At 39.5% G+C, this 17,249-nt stretch overlaps 1 protein-coding gene across 1 annotated transcript in view; it reads right to left on the bottom strand.

Moving 5' to 3' along the window:
• Positions 1–17,249, bottom strand: part of KYAT3 (kynurenine aminotransferase 3) — a 67,026-nt gene that overhangs the window by 21,963 nt on the left and 27,814 nt on the right. The window contains 4 exon segments of the mRNA XM_045835307.1: positions 642–728; positions 4,062–4,211; positions 9,284–9,428; positions 10,022–10,080. Of these exon segments, the coding sequence (XP_045691263.1) occupies positions 642–728; positions 4,062–4,211; positions 9,284–9,428; positions 10,022–10,080 (441 nt within the window).

Below are 17,249 nucleotides of genomic sequence, written 5' to 3'. Positions count from 1 at the left end.
ATAACTAAGCCTTCAGAGCCCAAGAGGACTTGAATCTCATGCTCACACCTGTTAAACAGAAAAAATGAACTTTGTCAATACTAATAGTTGTTAAGGTGCCTATATTCTTTCAAAGGGGACAGCTATAACCATGGTTAACATGTCTCATACTATAAGACTAGTAGGAAATTCTAGGAGTCACCTTAGTGTATTACTTATTTTAATATGATTTTTAAAAAAAGACAATGGTACTATACTTTATTACATTGCTAAAGGTAACAGTAGAACAAGAAAAAAGTCACTTTGTTCAGAACTCAACAAGCATTTACTGAGCACCCAGCATCCCTCTGCACTGGGGAGCAGTGCTATAAACGTGAGTCCGAAGTGGGCTCTACCTGGTGGTGCTGAGTCAGTGGGGGAGACACATGAACACGAAAGACAGTGCTACATGCATGTGGATGCTAATGTAACAGACACACATGGCAAACATGTGATAAAGCAATAAAAGTGCGCCTCTTAACATAGTTGTTGACTAACTTCTGTCAAAGTAGAGATAATATATTACATACCAAAATGTAATTAAAGTAGAAATGTTATTGGCAACAAAGTAATTGGTATTTTCAAAATTTCTTAAAGCATGTGAATGGTACTGGCGAACTTACAGATCTTAAAGAAATAAAAACAGGTGTTCCTCCGGCCATTCTCACCATGGGCTCATAGCAGTCATAGAAAGGTACTATCACTATGACCTGAAATAAAACCAAATGAGAACACAACATATCCATCATTGATTCATTTAACAAGACTGCGTAACTACTTTGCATGAGGCACTACTACATGCCAAGGTGCAGAGTGAAAAAAGCAGGCTTGGCCTTCAGGGATCTAACGTGGAGTGGAAGACACCCTGGGGATAAACTTATCTGGAGCCTTAATTGGAGTCATTGATCTCTTAGGGAGATTTATAGATAGGCTTGCAGAAGGGACCCTTGGAATTGTATGCAAAGCTTTTTATGTGCATAGGTAGATTTTTTAGGGGGAAAGGGCCACAGCTCTCATCATATTCTCAAAGGGATGTTCCAGCCAAAAACATGGAGTTTATTTAACTTTCAAGTTAGAAAATAAAATACCAAGCCCTGGCTGGCATAGCTCAGTGGATTGAGCGCGGGCTGTGAACCAAAGTGCCGCAGGTTCGATTCCCAGTCAGGGTACATGCCTGGGTTGCAGGCCATGACCCCCAGCAACTGCACATTGATGTTTCTCTCCCTCTCTCTCTCTCTCTCTCTCTCTCTCTCCCTCCCTTCCTTCCCTTCCCTTTCTAAAAATAAATAAATAAAAAATCTTTAAAAAAAAGGAAAAAAAAAGAAAATAAAATACCAGAGGGTGACAGAAACCAGGCGATAAAGAGAACACTGCAATGCTCTCTGTTGTGGAGTCCTAATTTATAAGTAACTTCTTGAAATTAAAGATGCTTCTCTTTTCTCAAAAGCATCTTGAAACGGTGGATGCAGGGGGACTGGTTAGGATACCATCGTTATGATCTGGGTACCATATCTTCCCATGACTTATATCTGGATTCTGTCTCTTTCCTAGTCCCTGGAATGCACTCCTGGTCCCTTTGCCCCTGCATGACCTCTCTCCCAATCACTCATGGGTGCTAGGTCAGTGAGCCAATCCCGTCAGGCCAGCCAGCATCCCTCCCACAATCTGCCAGCCTGGATCTAGCATCCTGACATTTTGCTTTTCTATAAGGAGAGCTTGAATACTCACTTTATAACCATTATATACATTCAACTTTTCTTTCTTTTTTTAAACCTAGCAATTTCACAAGGATTTCATATTATTAGTTTTAGTATTTATTATTTTAATGGCAATTTGAGAGCCTATTGAATTCTAGAATTTTATCATTTGCTTGTATAAATAACAATGCTATGTCCATTTGTAAGTATAGTTTCTCTTTTTTAAAATAGTTTGCTGAATAAATTCAGAAGATTGTTTTGCTAGATTAAAGGGTATAAACACCCTTATGGCACTTCCTATATACAGCCAAACTGCTTTTGAAAAATCTGGCAACAGCTATTTATAATTTCACAGGTCAACACAAAGATGTCTTACTAAACTTTATGTTGGTTAAATTAATGGTCCCTAATTATTGTTCTAAATTTGCAGTTTTTACTGTTTCTATTTCCTAAGATGTGAAATACCTGTCCAAGTTCTTTCTCTTTGGCATCAAAAGAGGCCCTTCATTCTTACGCCCCTTTGCTTGTCCTAGTCATTCAGCTTTCATTGCACACCTACTATCTCATGTGCCATGTTGAGGTGGTGTATTGTGGAGGACAAAGATGAACCAGGAAATGATCTTTCCCTCCAGTGGACTGCAAATTTTTAATTAGTCTGGGAAATTCTCAGAAACTAAGATGACCTATCTTTGCAACCCTGGTGAGAAACAGAGTGCCTGATATGGAAGGAGAGCTCAAAGGAAAGGAAACTACACTGGGAGGCAGAACTGAGGTAGAACTGAGAAAAGGTACTTACACACTTCCCTATAATTTCTTCATTGTTACAATGGAAGTAATCCCCTCCCTTTGTGAAGAATAGTTCCTGAACACTCACTATTTTAGGTGCTGGCAGTACAGCAACAAACCAGTTCTGGAACTCACGTTCTACTGAGAGAGACTTATAATACTCAAGAAAATGAGGAAGTAAATTGAATAATTTCAGATAGTATTCAATGTTATAAAGACAGTAAAACAGGTCAACATGCTAGAGGGTAACTTTGTGTGTGGTTTCAAAATATTAGATAAAGTGATCAGGGAAGAAAGGGCTAGAGAAAAGGAGGCAGAGGGCTGAGCCTCGGCACTCCAACAGGGCACAGAGAAGCAAAAGCAACAAAGGATTAATGACGTCAAGGTCTGAGGTGAAATTTCAACTCTTTTATAGGAGTAAAGAATATTTTTTATATAAAATTATGACTGTACTTTCTTAACATGTTCTCTTTAGCTTATTGTCTGGCATAATACAGGCAATGAGATATAAAACAATATAACTCAAAGTAATAGTGATGTTTTTTTAATGAAAAAAGTACAGATAAAGTGCTATGAGAATTCAAAGACAGGAATTAACAATATAGATCATGGTGAGCATTCATCCTTCAGGCCCGGCTTAAGCAACACCTCTCTGGAGCCTGGCAGATCTACATGGCAGAGCAGATCGCTTCCCTTTGTCACCACTACAACTCAGTGCACCGCTACTGACAATCATGCTGCATTCCTCTTAATCTGTTTACAGGTCTGTCTCCTTTACTTGACACAGAGTTCCTTCCGCGTATAAACTGCCTTTTAAAAATCTCCTTTCCCATAGTGCCTAGCATAGAGGAGATCCTTAATACTTTTTGAATAAGTGAAAGAGGTCAGAAAATCCTGAAGCCAGGGTATTGGAATGATAATGGAAAAGTAGGGGCAGAGCTGACTGAGCTTGGTGCCAAAGTGGATCTTACATCGGGAGACTAAACAGCAGAAAGCACTCACCCTTCCTATTATACATTCCTCACACTATCCTGCTAATGATACTTGGCTTAAAAGGACAGTGACCAAATACTTGTTGATTGAGTTCAGATTAGCAGTGAAAACTAAGATTAATTTTCCTCATCATTGCTGGCCCCTTCCACCTGCTCTTATCTAAATAAGCTGTAGAAATAAAAAAATAAAGTATGCACAACAAAATGGATGAATCTCACAGACAACATAAAATTCAGATTCAGGAATACACACCCTATGACTCTGTTATATCAAGTTAAAGAGCAGGTGATAGCAGACAGAAGAGTGAGTACCTCTGGGGGAATATAGACAAAGAGAGGGCAAAGGGGCGAGGAAATGTGTATCTTCATCTCGTTTGTGGTCACATGGGAATAAACTCACACACATGTAAACATTTATTGTACATTTAAGGTTTGTGAACTTTGATGCATATGCACTATACTTCAAAAAATAATTAAAAAATAAGAGAGCGTAAAATAAGTAAAAGATTCAAAGGCAGGACAAATGATAATGATGAAAACAGGTAAATGATCATGTTAACACACTTACTTCATCCCCCTCATTGATTAACCCTTGAACGGCATTGAAAAGAGACCCATAGGCTCCTACTGTAACGAGGATTTCTTTATTCGGATCGATCTGATTTTCATAAAACTTTTCATATAAGCAAGACAGAGCTTTCACAAGTGATGGATGACCCTGTTGAATAAAACAGAAGAAAAAAAACTTGAGTTATGGAACCTACTTCTTTAAAATAATTTAGTTCTAAATGTGCAAGAATTTTTAAAATGCAGGTTTTATGAATACCCAAAGAAGATATGTACTTTTAATTGGCAGTTAATTAAAATTTTTTTCCTACATTCAAAGGTTCCCATATGAATGACTATGAAGACTTGTCAATGACTGAAAACTTCCTATGAAGTGACTGATTTTAGAATACTAAATATCAAATTATTTGTTTTGAATAAAAATTGACTTCAATATCAAATATATTTTTGATAGTACATTTTGATAGTAATCAGAGCACATTGACTTTTTGACAGTAATTAAGTCATATTGAATGGAGTTAGATATTTTTCCCAGATAAACAGAGCCAAAAACCTGTATTAACTATGTATCACTTGATTCTGTTGTTCCAGGTTGCAGGAGAGAGGGTTATTCAAACCCATGGACTACAAGGGAAAAAGGAAATTCACCAGAGCAATGCACATTAGTGTCAATGTGCTAACAGCAGATGCAAGGGAGAAGTGGAACACTATTCCTATTGACAGCCCAGAGAGCAATAGTCACCCAGGAGAACACTTAAACACGAGGACCGAGGGGACTGTGTATGCACGAAGTCTGAGGTGTGGGGAAGCCTGACTTCTTGATTAGCCCTTCCTCAGTCTTCTATTCCGTTTTCTTCTGTTCCCTTCTCTCCTTCTCTTTCTTTTCCCTCCCTTTCCCCCTCCTTGTGATTTTAGGTATTAAAGTCAATATTTATTTTTTTCTATCCAGCATTTACTTTCCTGTTTTGCTTTTGGGGAACCACCCTGATTTTCAGTCACATGTCAATAAGCGTCCAAGTGCAGGTAATACGCTTTTGTGTGGAAAGTTCCTGTGCTCTGGAGGAACAAACGTGGTTTGGAAGAGGGAGGCTAGTTGGATACACCCCGGGTTTGTGAGGGAAAAGGGCCTGAGGTTCCTTGTACGTTGTCCACCCCAGTTCAAATGAAGAAAACCAGGCATTTCTGGGGTGAAAGATGCACTTATTTGTCACCTTTTTATTCCTTTGAAATTATTGACTAGTATGTGTCAAACCTTCACTGAGTTAAAAATAAACATAAAGCTATAGTACATTTTTTTCATATTTTGAAATTAGAAGATACCATAATATTAGAGAACCTGGGAATAATTAATAATAGAAGAGGTAATAGAACATAGGCAATAAACTGAAAAACAATAGCGAGAGAAAAAGACCACATAAATTCAAGCTCAAAAAATACACAGAAATTATGGAAAGAGCAACAGAAGTTTGTCTCTATTCCCAGAAATCCAAAGTTTCCTTTTAATACCAGGCCTAACAAATTCTAGCAAAGGGAGATTTGAAGGCAATTATAATAAACACTAACCATCTTTTCTCAGAATGATAAGGGTCTGTGATTGGAAATATTCTTAATTACAAAACTAATTCATGCTTTATATAGTAATTACATAGCAAAGACATGTAAAAAAATTATGATTTCTCCTCAACCTCACTTTCTTCCCTGTCCCTGAGGTGTAATGTCCTCAGCCTGGTACTAGTTAAATACCATTGCCAGTGCTTATACCAATATATAAGGGGGGACTTCCCAAAAAAGGGAATTTATTTATAAAAAATTATGTATTTATTGTTACATGTTTAAATTTCAGTCACGTTCAAACTACTTTCCATTTGATGCAATACACCTATCAAGACTTTTTCGGGGACTTCTGGCAAGATGAAGGCATAGGTGGACACACCGTACCTCCACACACAACCAAGATTGGAACAACAACAATTTAGAGGCAGAATAACACCCAGAACTGATAGAAAATTTATCTGAATGGAAGTCGGACAGCCAAGAACTTGAAGTAGACCCATTTATCCAGACCAGTAGGAGGGGTGGAGACAAGTAGCCAGGTGTGGGTCGCTGGGCGGAGTACAGGCAGAATTGGGCACAGAAGGCAACCGGAGCGTGTAAGGCATCTGGGGAGCGCAAGATCGCAGCGGGCGGACCCTGAGTATGCAAGCGGCAGCTGGCGGACCCAGTGAGGCGGCGAGTGTGGAGTAGGGCAGAGCACACAACCAAGGATCCCAGGGAAGGGACTGAATGGAGCTACCGCCATTGTTCCCTCCGCCCCTGCCCTCACATACAACGTCACAATCTAGTGACTGGGGTGCCCAGCCCTGGTGAACACCTAAGGCTCCGCCCCTCACCCTAACAGGAGCAACCAGACCCCCCCCCAAAAAAGGGCTCAAACAGAAGAACAAATCAGTGCCCCAGAACTCATCCTTTTGAGTGACCAAGAGATAGCTAACCTATCAGATGCACAGTTCAAAACACTGGTAATCAGGAAGCTCACAGAATTGGTTGATTTTGGTCACAAATTAGATGAACAAATGCAGGTTACCATAAAAGAAATGAAGGAAAATGCATAGAGAACCAATAGTGAAGGGAAGGAAACTCGACTCAAAACAATAGAGTGGACCAGGAGGAAGAAAGAAACCACCAAACAGGAAAGAATGGAGAAATAAGAATTACAAAAATGAGGAGAAGCTTAGGAACCTCCAGGACATCTTTAAACGTTCCAACATCCGAATTATAGGGGTACTAGAAGGGGAAGAGATAGAGCAACAGATTGAAAACGTACTTGAACAAATAATAAAGGAAAACTTCCCCATTCTGGCACAGGAAATAGACTTCCAGGAAGTCCAGGAAGCCCAGAGAGTCCCAAAGAAGTGGGACCCAAGAAGAAACACACCAAGGCACATCATAATTACATTAGCCAAGGTAAAAAATGAAGGAGAGAATCCTAGAAGCAGCAAGAGATAAGGAGATAGTAACCTACAAAGGAGTTCCCATCAGACTGTCAGCTGATTTCTCAAAAGAGACCTTACAGGCAAGAAGGGGCTGGAAAGAAGTATTCCAAGTCATGAAAGACAAGGACCTATATCCCAGATTACTCTATCCAGCAAAGCTTTCATTTAGAATGGAAGGGCAGATAAAGTGCTTCTCAGATAAGGTCAAGTTAAAGGAGTTCATCATCACCAAGCCCTTATTTTATGAAATGTTAAAGGGACTTATCTAAGAAAAGAAGATTAAAAAAAAACATGTATAGTAAAAGGACAGCAAACTCACAATTAACAATTATTAACAACCACACCTAAAGCAAAACCAAAAGAAACTAAGCAAACAACTAGAACAGGAACAGAACCACAGAAATGGAGATCACATGGAAGGGTTAGCAACAAGGGGAGTGGGAGGAGGAGAGGGGGAAAAAGATACAGAGAATAAGTAGCATAGATTGTAGGTAGGAAATAGACAGGGGGAGGGTAAGAATAGTATGAGAAATGTAGAAGCCGAAGAACTTATAAGCATGACCCATGGACATGAACTAAAGGGGGGCGGAGTGGGTGGGAAAGGGTGTACAGGGTGGAGGGGAGTGAAGGGGGGAAATGGGACAACTGTAATAGCATAATCAATAAAATATATTTAAAAAAGGCTTTTTCCCCACTCCTGAAAATAATTACTGAACTCTTCAATTTTGATGTCTTCTCGTGCTTCTGCTATTTTTTGTTTTACCTCTTCCACAACAGCAAAATCTTTCCCTTTGAGGACTTTTTTCATCCAGGGAAACAAAAAAAAAGTTGCTTGGAGCAAGATCTGGTGAATAGGGAAGGTGGGGGTAGAGGGGTCATGCCATTTTTGGTCAAACATTGCCGAACACTCAGCACAGTGTGGGCAGATGTGCTAAAAAATAATCACCCTATCATGAAACAGGGCAAATAAGTTAAGTCTCAAAAAAAAATTCACTGAAGCTGAATGCAGCCTCTCACAACAGCAGCTGGTACACTGATACAGGTGGGTTTCTAGCACACTCACCTAGTGGGGGGAAGCCTGTACTATAAGGGGCCCAGCCTCCAGAAGATAATTATGGTTTTTTAGGGGGTCCCTCCTCATACACATACAGTCATATATTTACAAAAACTGGAAAACATGCAAATGAATGGGCACAGTTATGTTCTAATAAAACTTTATTTAAAAAAAATCAGGAGTGCATCAGATTTAGCCACAAGCCATAAATTGACAAACTCTGCTATGAATCAATGAGGGAGAATTGTCATTTTAACAATATTTAGTCTTTTATCCCATGAACATCATACATCACTCCATTTATTTAGGTATTATTTAATTTCTTTCAGAAATGTATTGCAATTTTCAGTGCACAGATTTTACATTTATTTTAAAAGTTCAATTCCAAATACTTCATGGTTTTGGATGTTATTGCAAATGGTATTTAAAAATTTTTTTATAGTTTAACCATTTATTTTTAGTATATAGAAATACAATTGAGCCCTGGCTGGTGTGGCTCAGTGGACTGAGTGCTGGCCTGTGAAGCAAGGGGTCACTGGTCCTGTTCCCAGTCAGGGCACATGCTTGGGTTGTGGGCCAGGTCCCCAGTAGGGGGACGTGTGAGAGGCAACCACACATTGATGTTTCTCTCCCTCTCTTTCTCCCTCCCTTCCCCTCTAAAAATAAATAAATAAAATCTTAAAAAAAAAGAAATACAATTGATTTTTGGATTATTGCATATTGGCCTTGTATCCTACAACCTTGCTCAATTTACTTAGTAATTTTTTTTTAAGAATCTAGGAAATCTGTGGATATCCTGAACATTTAATCACAGAAGAATGGGAGTTGGGCTGAGGTAGAGTAGAAGAAAGTAACTAGTTGGAAATAAAGGATAATTAAGAGGCAGTGATAAAGCTGCACAAGTGTTAGTGGGAAAGAAACCTATGTCTCAGGAAGACATCTCCCTCCCCCGCTGCCATTCTCCAACAACAGTATAAAGGAAGGGCCAAAACAGGACTGTGCAGGGGCTAGAAGTGGAGGACGGCGGCTCATCCTAGGGGCCAAGGGAACAGGTAATGTTCCTTGGTTATCAGATTGGTCCCAGGAAGCCAATTGCACAAAGGTGATAGAAATATGTTCACACATAATACAACATCAAGTACAAGCTCATGCCCTACACGGCCCTCCTGTACTTACAAAGCCCCGTGTATACTGATTCAGGCTATCCATAGCTGCAACCTTTGATAATTCTTCCTTCACATACTCAGGTGGGGAGATATCTGGAAGGCCTTGGCCAAGATTCACAACAGAGGGGTCTGCAGCCAACTTGGTAAATTCAATCCTAAAATAAAAAAATACTAATATTAATAAGCACTATAATTACAACACTACCTTTTTATACTTCATAATTTAATTATAAAGCTGAAAAATAAGGCCTGCTGTAGTCCAACAGATTAAAAAAACATGAGTTATCAAAAAAATTTTACCATCTACAAAATGACTTCACTTAATGAAATGAGAGATGAACAAATAATGCTTCGTACAAATCTCAATTCTGTGACACCCAAATTTTAATCATAGATTTTTTCTCAGCCACACCAGCCCTGGTATGTTCTCTAATGGACTGTTAGAGACGGAAGCTAATAGGAAGAGATTCGAAGGTAAGTTCCATGACGGCATCAGCCAAATTTGTCTTTCCTCTGCCTATTTCCCATGACTAGCACAGGGCTCGGCACATTTGCTCAATGAACAAATCAGAGGATGGATCATTCCATTGGAATGGAAGTTATCCTTCCATTTCCATTTAATGAATGAATTAAAATAAGGTGATTTGTTGATAGACCACAGACAAGGCTAAAAATTCCCCAGTCTGGATAGAACAATGTGCAGGACAAAAACTCGCCACGTGACTACTGCTGGTTCTCAGGTACTCACCACACGTTACTGTCAAGGCCTTCTATTCGTTTGGCATTTTTAAATTTCAAAGACATTCTCTGAAAGGTATAAATATTAAAAGAGTGTTTAAATTTCTTTAATCAAAGTTCAAAAATGCCAGAAAATCATGGGTAACTCTTCACCCTATTGTTGACCTGGAAAAAAAAACCAGCACCATAAATGTAGATGCTAGGCTTCAATAAAAAATTCTGAAGAGGAATTCATCTCCTACCTACTATGCCAAGGAATGCTTTTTCTTATAAATTTTAGATGTTTATTTTCTCACATAAGAACCAAAATATCATCCTCGTTTAAAAAAATAAATCAATTTAAAGATCTGAAATGTACCGAAGAGAATAATAATCATTAAAAAGTTTAAACAATATCTTGAGTCTGAATGTCATTTTATGTAAGATGTACTAACAGTTTCTCCTATAGTATACAGGAAGCACTCAACAAATGCTTTTAAAACCACTTAATAAGGGGTTTCAAATAATGACAGTAATAGTAACAATAATAATAGCTAATATAATTGAATACTAGGCATGTACCAGGCACAGTTCTATGTGTTTTTACATAATTTACTCACATAGTATTCACAACTCCACATATGAGAAAATGAGGTACAGAGAAGAAAAGATCACATAACTTTACACATCTGCCCAAATTTAGAAAAGCTAGTTACATTTAAACCCAACTGGATACAGCTCAGGATTTGAACCCAGGCAGTCTGATTCGAGAACACATACTCAGGACTATTCATAACAAGACCTTGTAAAAATATTTATTAGAATACTGCTTCTTAAAAAAATTTGTATCTGACATTAGATAAGTTCTACTTAACGTTAAGCAGGCTAGGGAACATCAAAGAAAAACACTCAAGGTCAAAATTATAGTACAGCATACAATTTTTTAGATTTTTAGATTCTAGAATTAAGTTTATATTATCTTGCAAAAGGATTGAATTAGCTTTGAGTTCATGTTAACAAGCTGCTGGAAATAAAAAATATGATTGGCAGTGTATTTATAAAGATTACCCTAATAGAATATTAAAGTAATTTTAATTCAATTTGTGGGGAAGATAATGATAATGGTTATTAAATAGATCATTGTTCTCATTCTATTCCCAATAATGAAGCCAAGAAAAATACCTTTTTACTCTCATGTTTTTAATCTTTGAAGCTCCAGTGAGGTAAATCACATGCAAATTCTCCAGAGGTTAATGTGCCTTCCAGAACAGCATTATGATTAAGTACCCACTGGAACATGATGCTATTCTAGAGACTATAATTATAAAACTAAAATGTCCCAGAATGACAGATAGAAAAAGACAGTTTAACAATTGTCCTTTGCCATCTCTAAAAAAATGTTTAAAACTTAATGATTCACTCAGTACATGACTATAAACACAAAGTACAAATTCATATATTAAAAAGTAAGCAGTCTGCAGCAGATAATTTTGACATAAAGTCTAATTTTACTTCAACTATTTAGATAATTGAGGGCAAACGCCTTCTCAGAGTTAATTTTCTTTAGAATGTGTGGCGAGAACAGCCTCCTCTCGCTACTCTCCCTACGTCCACTTCTTCCCAACTCCATGCCTCAACTATTGCCATAGTTCAAATATTCCGTTTTCTCTCACTTCCATAGCTCCACATGTGATCACTCATCTGCCCAAACTGGTCTTTCCATGCCAATGTTTCTCCACATCTTTTTCATCAGTGCCCCCCACCCAAGGAGACAATTTAGATGTTTGTTCTAACCATCTCCCCTACTTCCTCACTGAGTATTAAGGAATACGATTTTTGTCACATAGAGTTGAACTCTGCATGGTCACAACATTGTAATAGCTAAGGTTTATTTCACCTGTTAGGGCACCAATTTTCTCCCCTTTGGGAGCAATAATATCCCTGTGGAGAATACATGCTCTATACTCAGTCTAATCCCTTGTCCCCACTACCCCATCCTTGTACTTAGCCAATAACTCCTATTCCACCTGCCACCTTCAGTTCCCAAATTAGACTTATTTCCTCCAGAAAGCCTTCTCTGACACCCCAAGTCAAGGTTAGGCACTCCTACTATTAAATGGAGTACTTCCCAGGATCTACTACATAACACTGTAACTTTTCTGCTTGTCTGTATCCTTCTTTAGACTGTAAGATCTATGAGAATTATTGCTAGATTGTTCACTGATGGGGGTATGTATTAATCAGATTTCTCTAGAGAAACAGAATCAACAGGTCTGTCTGGAAAAAGTTCAACCACTGATAATATAACGAGAACAGTTTGTGCAACATTGATGTAACCTGGCAGCCAAGGAGAGCGGACTGGAATATGCATGTGTGAACAATGACAACTTCACTGTACTACTTAATGGGAGTGGTATTTGCTGTTGAGTGATCATGTGTACTGTGTGGCCATCACATTCAAAATGACTGAGTGAGTAGAGCAATGAGTCTGCATCAAATTTAGCATTAAGCTTGAACATTCTTCTGTGGAAACTATTTGGATGATTGCAGAAGGTCACAGCTGTGGGCAACTGGTGATTGGCAGCTTCATCACAACAACATGCACACACATGCATCACGTCTTGTGCAGTTTTGTGGCAAAACATCAAATCACCCAGGTGACTCAGCCCCCCCACAGCCAAGATTTGGCATCCTGCAAACTTCTGGATTTTCCCAAAACTAAAATCACCTTTTGAAAGTGAAGAGATTTCAGACCGTTGATGAGATTCAGGAAAATATGATGGGGCAGCTGATGGTGCATTGGGAGAACTGTGTGAGGTCCCAAAGTGCCTACTTTGAAGGGGACTGAGACATTACTGTCCTACATACAATGTTTCTTGTATCTTGCATCTCCTTCAATAAATATCTCTATTTTTTCATATTACATGGCTGGATACCTTCTGGACAAACCCTATGGGTTCTGTGTCTCTAGAAAACCAATACTAAGAAATTGGTTTATGCAATTTGTGGGGATTGGCAAGTTCTAAAGTCTGCTGAACAGTCTTGCAGGTTGGGGATCCCATGGAGGAGTTGAGGCTGCAGCTTGAGTCTGAAGGGTAACTGCAGATGGAATTCCTTCTTCCTGGGGGGGGGGTGGAGGAGCAGACCTCAGTGTTTTGTGTCTTAAGGCCCTTCAACTGATTGGATCAGGCCCACCACATTATGGAAGGTAATCTGCTTTACTTAAAGTCTGCTGATTTAAATGTTAATTTCCTCTGAAAAAATACCTTCACAGAGACATATAACTGGTGTTTGAACAAATCTCTGGGTGCTGTGGCCTAGCTAATTTGACACATAAAATTAACTGTTACAGTGCCATCACAGTCCTATGCCTGCCACATAGCATTTTTAATAAGTATCTAATAAATGAATGAAAAAACCCATACATTAGGAGTGAGCTTATGGTGTTCCTTAGCTTTAGTTAGGTTCTTAGAGTGTCAGTTAGTTTAAGCTAATTTATGCTTTCAGTAACAAAGGACCCCAAGGTTGTGGTGGCTTAAGACCATAAAGATTTATTTCTTTTTCATGTACACATACACGAAGGTCAGCTGCTGCTCTGTTCCATGTCACTGTCACTCTGACACAGGTTGATGAAATAGCCTCTATCTGCAGTACTGCCAGTTTGATAGCAGAGGGAATAAAATTCTTACATTCTGCTCAGAGGTACACACATTACGTCTACTCACATTTTATTGGCCAAAGCAATTTCATGACTAACCCTGACACCAACATGGCAGAAATGAAGTCTGGAGTTATCATGAGATTGGTAGTTGTGGTGGATTAAACTGTATCTCCTGCAAAACTTCATATATTAACATCTTAACACCAGTATATTAGTATGTGACTCATTTGGACATAGGTTCGTTGCAGTTGTTATAAACTGAGGTCATTAGGGTAGACCCTAACCCAGTGTGACTGATGTCCTTCCAGAAAGGGGAGATTTGGAGACTGACTGGCACACAGGGACAGTGCCCCATGAAGGTGAAGGTGGGGAGCAAGGTGATGCTTCTACAAAGTCATGTGACACCAAAGATTGCCAGCAAACCACCAGAAGCAAGTGGAGAGGCAAAGAACAGAGTCTTCTTTACATTCCTCAGAAAGAGCCAACTCTGCCCAACACCTTGATCTTGGACGTCTAGCCTCCAAAGCAGTGAGTTAAAAAATTTCTGTTGTTTAAGCCACTTAGTCTAAGATGCTTTGTTAAGGAAGCCTGATGAAGTTAATACAGTGGTAAAAATGTGTAAGACACCCCACAATGTCAAAGACATCAAGATCTACCAGTAGGCACAAACACAGCCTAAGAATTACTTTCCAGAGTAAATCCAATATTAGGAAATTAAACCTGGAATCCTGTGGGGAATTATTTACGAGCCCCAGCTATATGATAGAATATCCATAAGGCCTGTATAATTTATGGACTAGATAATTCCATGAAGTGGATTCTGTTCCCAGACTAATACCTGGCATATACATACAGTTCTGCCATGTTATAAATACAAAGTGCCAGTGAAACAACAAGCATTTTTGGTGGTGGTGGAGGGGGAGCTGAAACGCGCAGTTCTGTAAAATCAGCACTAGATGCCAATCTTGGCAGACGTGAGGAAACCTTGTTGTTACCAAGTCTTTAACTGTTCGCTGCAATGGTGCTGGAATGAGGAAGCTTGGAATGAAGAAAAAATATTACCTATTCTTTATGACCCGAGCACACTGGAGTTTACCTTATGTATATTTTGAGGGCTCTGCCTGTAAAACCTGATGCATTTAGGTAGGATAGAACAGGTATATGAAGTCTTCTCAAATGGTAGGTTGAAGTTGGGGAAATCAAGGCTGTTGATATCCAGGAAGAAGTGTTGGGAACCGCCCTGACTGGTATTAGAAGCTGAAACCCCCGCCTAGCTAAGGCTAAGGGAACGCCCTTGGAACCGTGAGCCGGCAAGGAGACAAAAGCTTATCTTCCTGGCAGGAATGCTGTTTCGGCTGCTGAACCCCAAAAAGCTTGGTCGGTTAGCCAAAGACGGGTAAGATTCCCCATGGGGGGAACAACCCAAGCCAGGCACGATCACTTTGGGAGGCCCCCCAAAAGAAGGACTTGGGGGGCTGCAGCAAAAGGGGGTGATGGACCCTCACTCCTCGGCTTTGACAAAGTCTAAGTTCTCAGCTTCCGGAAGAAAATCTCCTTATCTCTTGGTGGCCTTAGTTCCCACGCTCCACCTAAGCCTGAAACAATGACGGGGAAGTACAGCTCGGTACTGGGAAGTGCGGATTTCCCGGGGTGATCAGGCCTAAGAAAGAACATGTAAATTACTGTGAAACCTTCTTTGTTCAAGAATGCTCTCAGTTGAATGAGGAGGGTCTTAGGAGGAAGCTAGTTTGTTCCTCAGCCTTACAGCTCTTTGACCCCCAACTCAATAGACCGGCAGAGTTCTTTGTTTTCTATATGAGTACTGTACTTTACCTGAATTATTATGCAGGATGAGCCTAATAAAAGCAGGTATGGACGGTGGATCAGCGCGCTCCCCACTAGGGGGGGTGGCCATTTCGTCCCTACTTCCCCACAGACACTAGTTTGTCTCTGTGCATGTTGTTATTTCTCGCGTGTTTATTGTCCAGCCATCCACAGTGTTCCGTGGTCACTGCTGGCCGGTGACCCATGCGCAACAGCTGGCGCCCAACGTGGGGCAGCGATTCGGGACCACAGAGGTGGGATCCCCGTTCGAGACCACTTGGAACCAGCGGCTACGAGCCGTCGCTGTGGACAACGCATCAACTTCGGGTGGATTTGCGCGCTAACAGCCCAGGTAAGGGCTGACGACCCCCGAACTCTTTCTCGGGCATGTCGTGGGATGCGTTGAATTTTCAGGGAAGTAGGTCTTTCTTTTCTAGGTCGTTTCTCTCTTCGCGACCGCCTATAATTGGGTAAATAGTAATTTAATTCTCAAGTTTGAAAAAACAAACGATTTGCCTTGAAAAAAGTAATCAGGTGATTTATTTTGGCCAATTAAAAGTAAATAAAAGTAAGCTTTTTTCTTTAAAAAAAAAGAAGGAAGGTAAACATAGGTTGTAACTTAACTAAAGGGCAGAAATCTTTTCTGCGTATATTACAACAAGTTCTTAAAGAAGCAAAGTATAAGAAAGTATAACAAAGTATAACAAAGTATAAGAAAGAAAAGCATCTGGTTCAGCTTTTGCAATCTATAAGAAAATATTGTCCTTCGTTTCCTGATAGAGGGACATTAGACATTGATGTTTGGGAAAAAGTGGGTGAAAGGTTGAAATCTTTGCAAAACAATGGTATATCTATTGGTGTACACACCTTTGTAACCTGGAGGCTTGTCAGGGATTCTCTCGAGTTCATTTGGACAAAGAAAACAGAGCTAGACTGTTGAGGAGGAATCTGATTCTGACAGTGAAACGGTGTGCAAATTGAGTGAGCAGATCACGGAGGCCCCACCTTCACCCCCACGGAGAAGGATGGATTTTGCTCTGTATCTGCTCTGAAAAGGAAATTGAGGATTCCAGGGAAGGTTGAAACTTCACACTCTAGGAATGTAAATGGGAAACTGTAAAGATAAATGGAAAAGTAAATGTTTTAGGAAAGAAGTTATGTGATGTTAGTTAATAATTGAAGGTATAAGGCATGGAAATGCAATCTTGGTGAATATCAGAAAGGGTATGAAAGAAAAATTAGAAGGTTTGTGAATGTTTCAGAAAGTCTGTGGAAGTAAATGTTTTAAGAAAGAATTATGTGGTGTGTGTTAGTAATGGAAGGTCTAAGGCATGGAGATACAATCTTGGTGGATATCAGAAAGTGTATGAAAAAGAATAGAGAGTTTGTGAATGTTGCAGAGGGTCTGTGGAAGTAAAAGTTTTAAGAAGCCTGGTAGATATCAGAAGGAAAAGGATTTTCCTTCACACTTTATATTTTTCTCCCTACCTGATCCCTCCAGAATTTGGCATTCTAAAGGAGTAAGTAATGACATAAGGCTTTCTTTGCATAAATCTAACAAGACCAGTCGTTAATAGTGGTTATGATTTAATTGTGTCTTCCAACTCTTTCCAAATCTGTTATCTCCAGAATATGACCAGAAAATGAATGAATCCAAATGGCATTATAGCATTTAACAATGCACTGCTCTCCTTATGAGTCCGACAGTTTGTTAACACCTGGTTGCACTTATTGTTTAATCAATGCTACTTCAGAATTAGTCCAACAGGCGCAA

Source organism: Phyllostomus hastatus, unplaced genomic scaffold (genome assembly GCF_019186645.2).
Source record: "Phyllostomus hastatus isolate PE091 unplaced genomic scaffold, TTU_PhHast_1.1 phas_contig_209, whole genome shotgun sequence".
Taxonomy (NCBI): Eukaryota; Metazoa; Chordata; class Mammalia; order Chiroptera; family Phyllostomidae; genus Phyllostomus; species Phyllostomus hastatus.
Note: the sequence above shows the minus strand (reverse complement) of the source record. Positions and strands in the feature narration are given on the sequence as shown.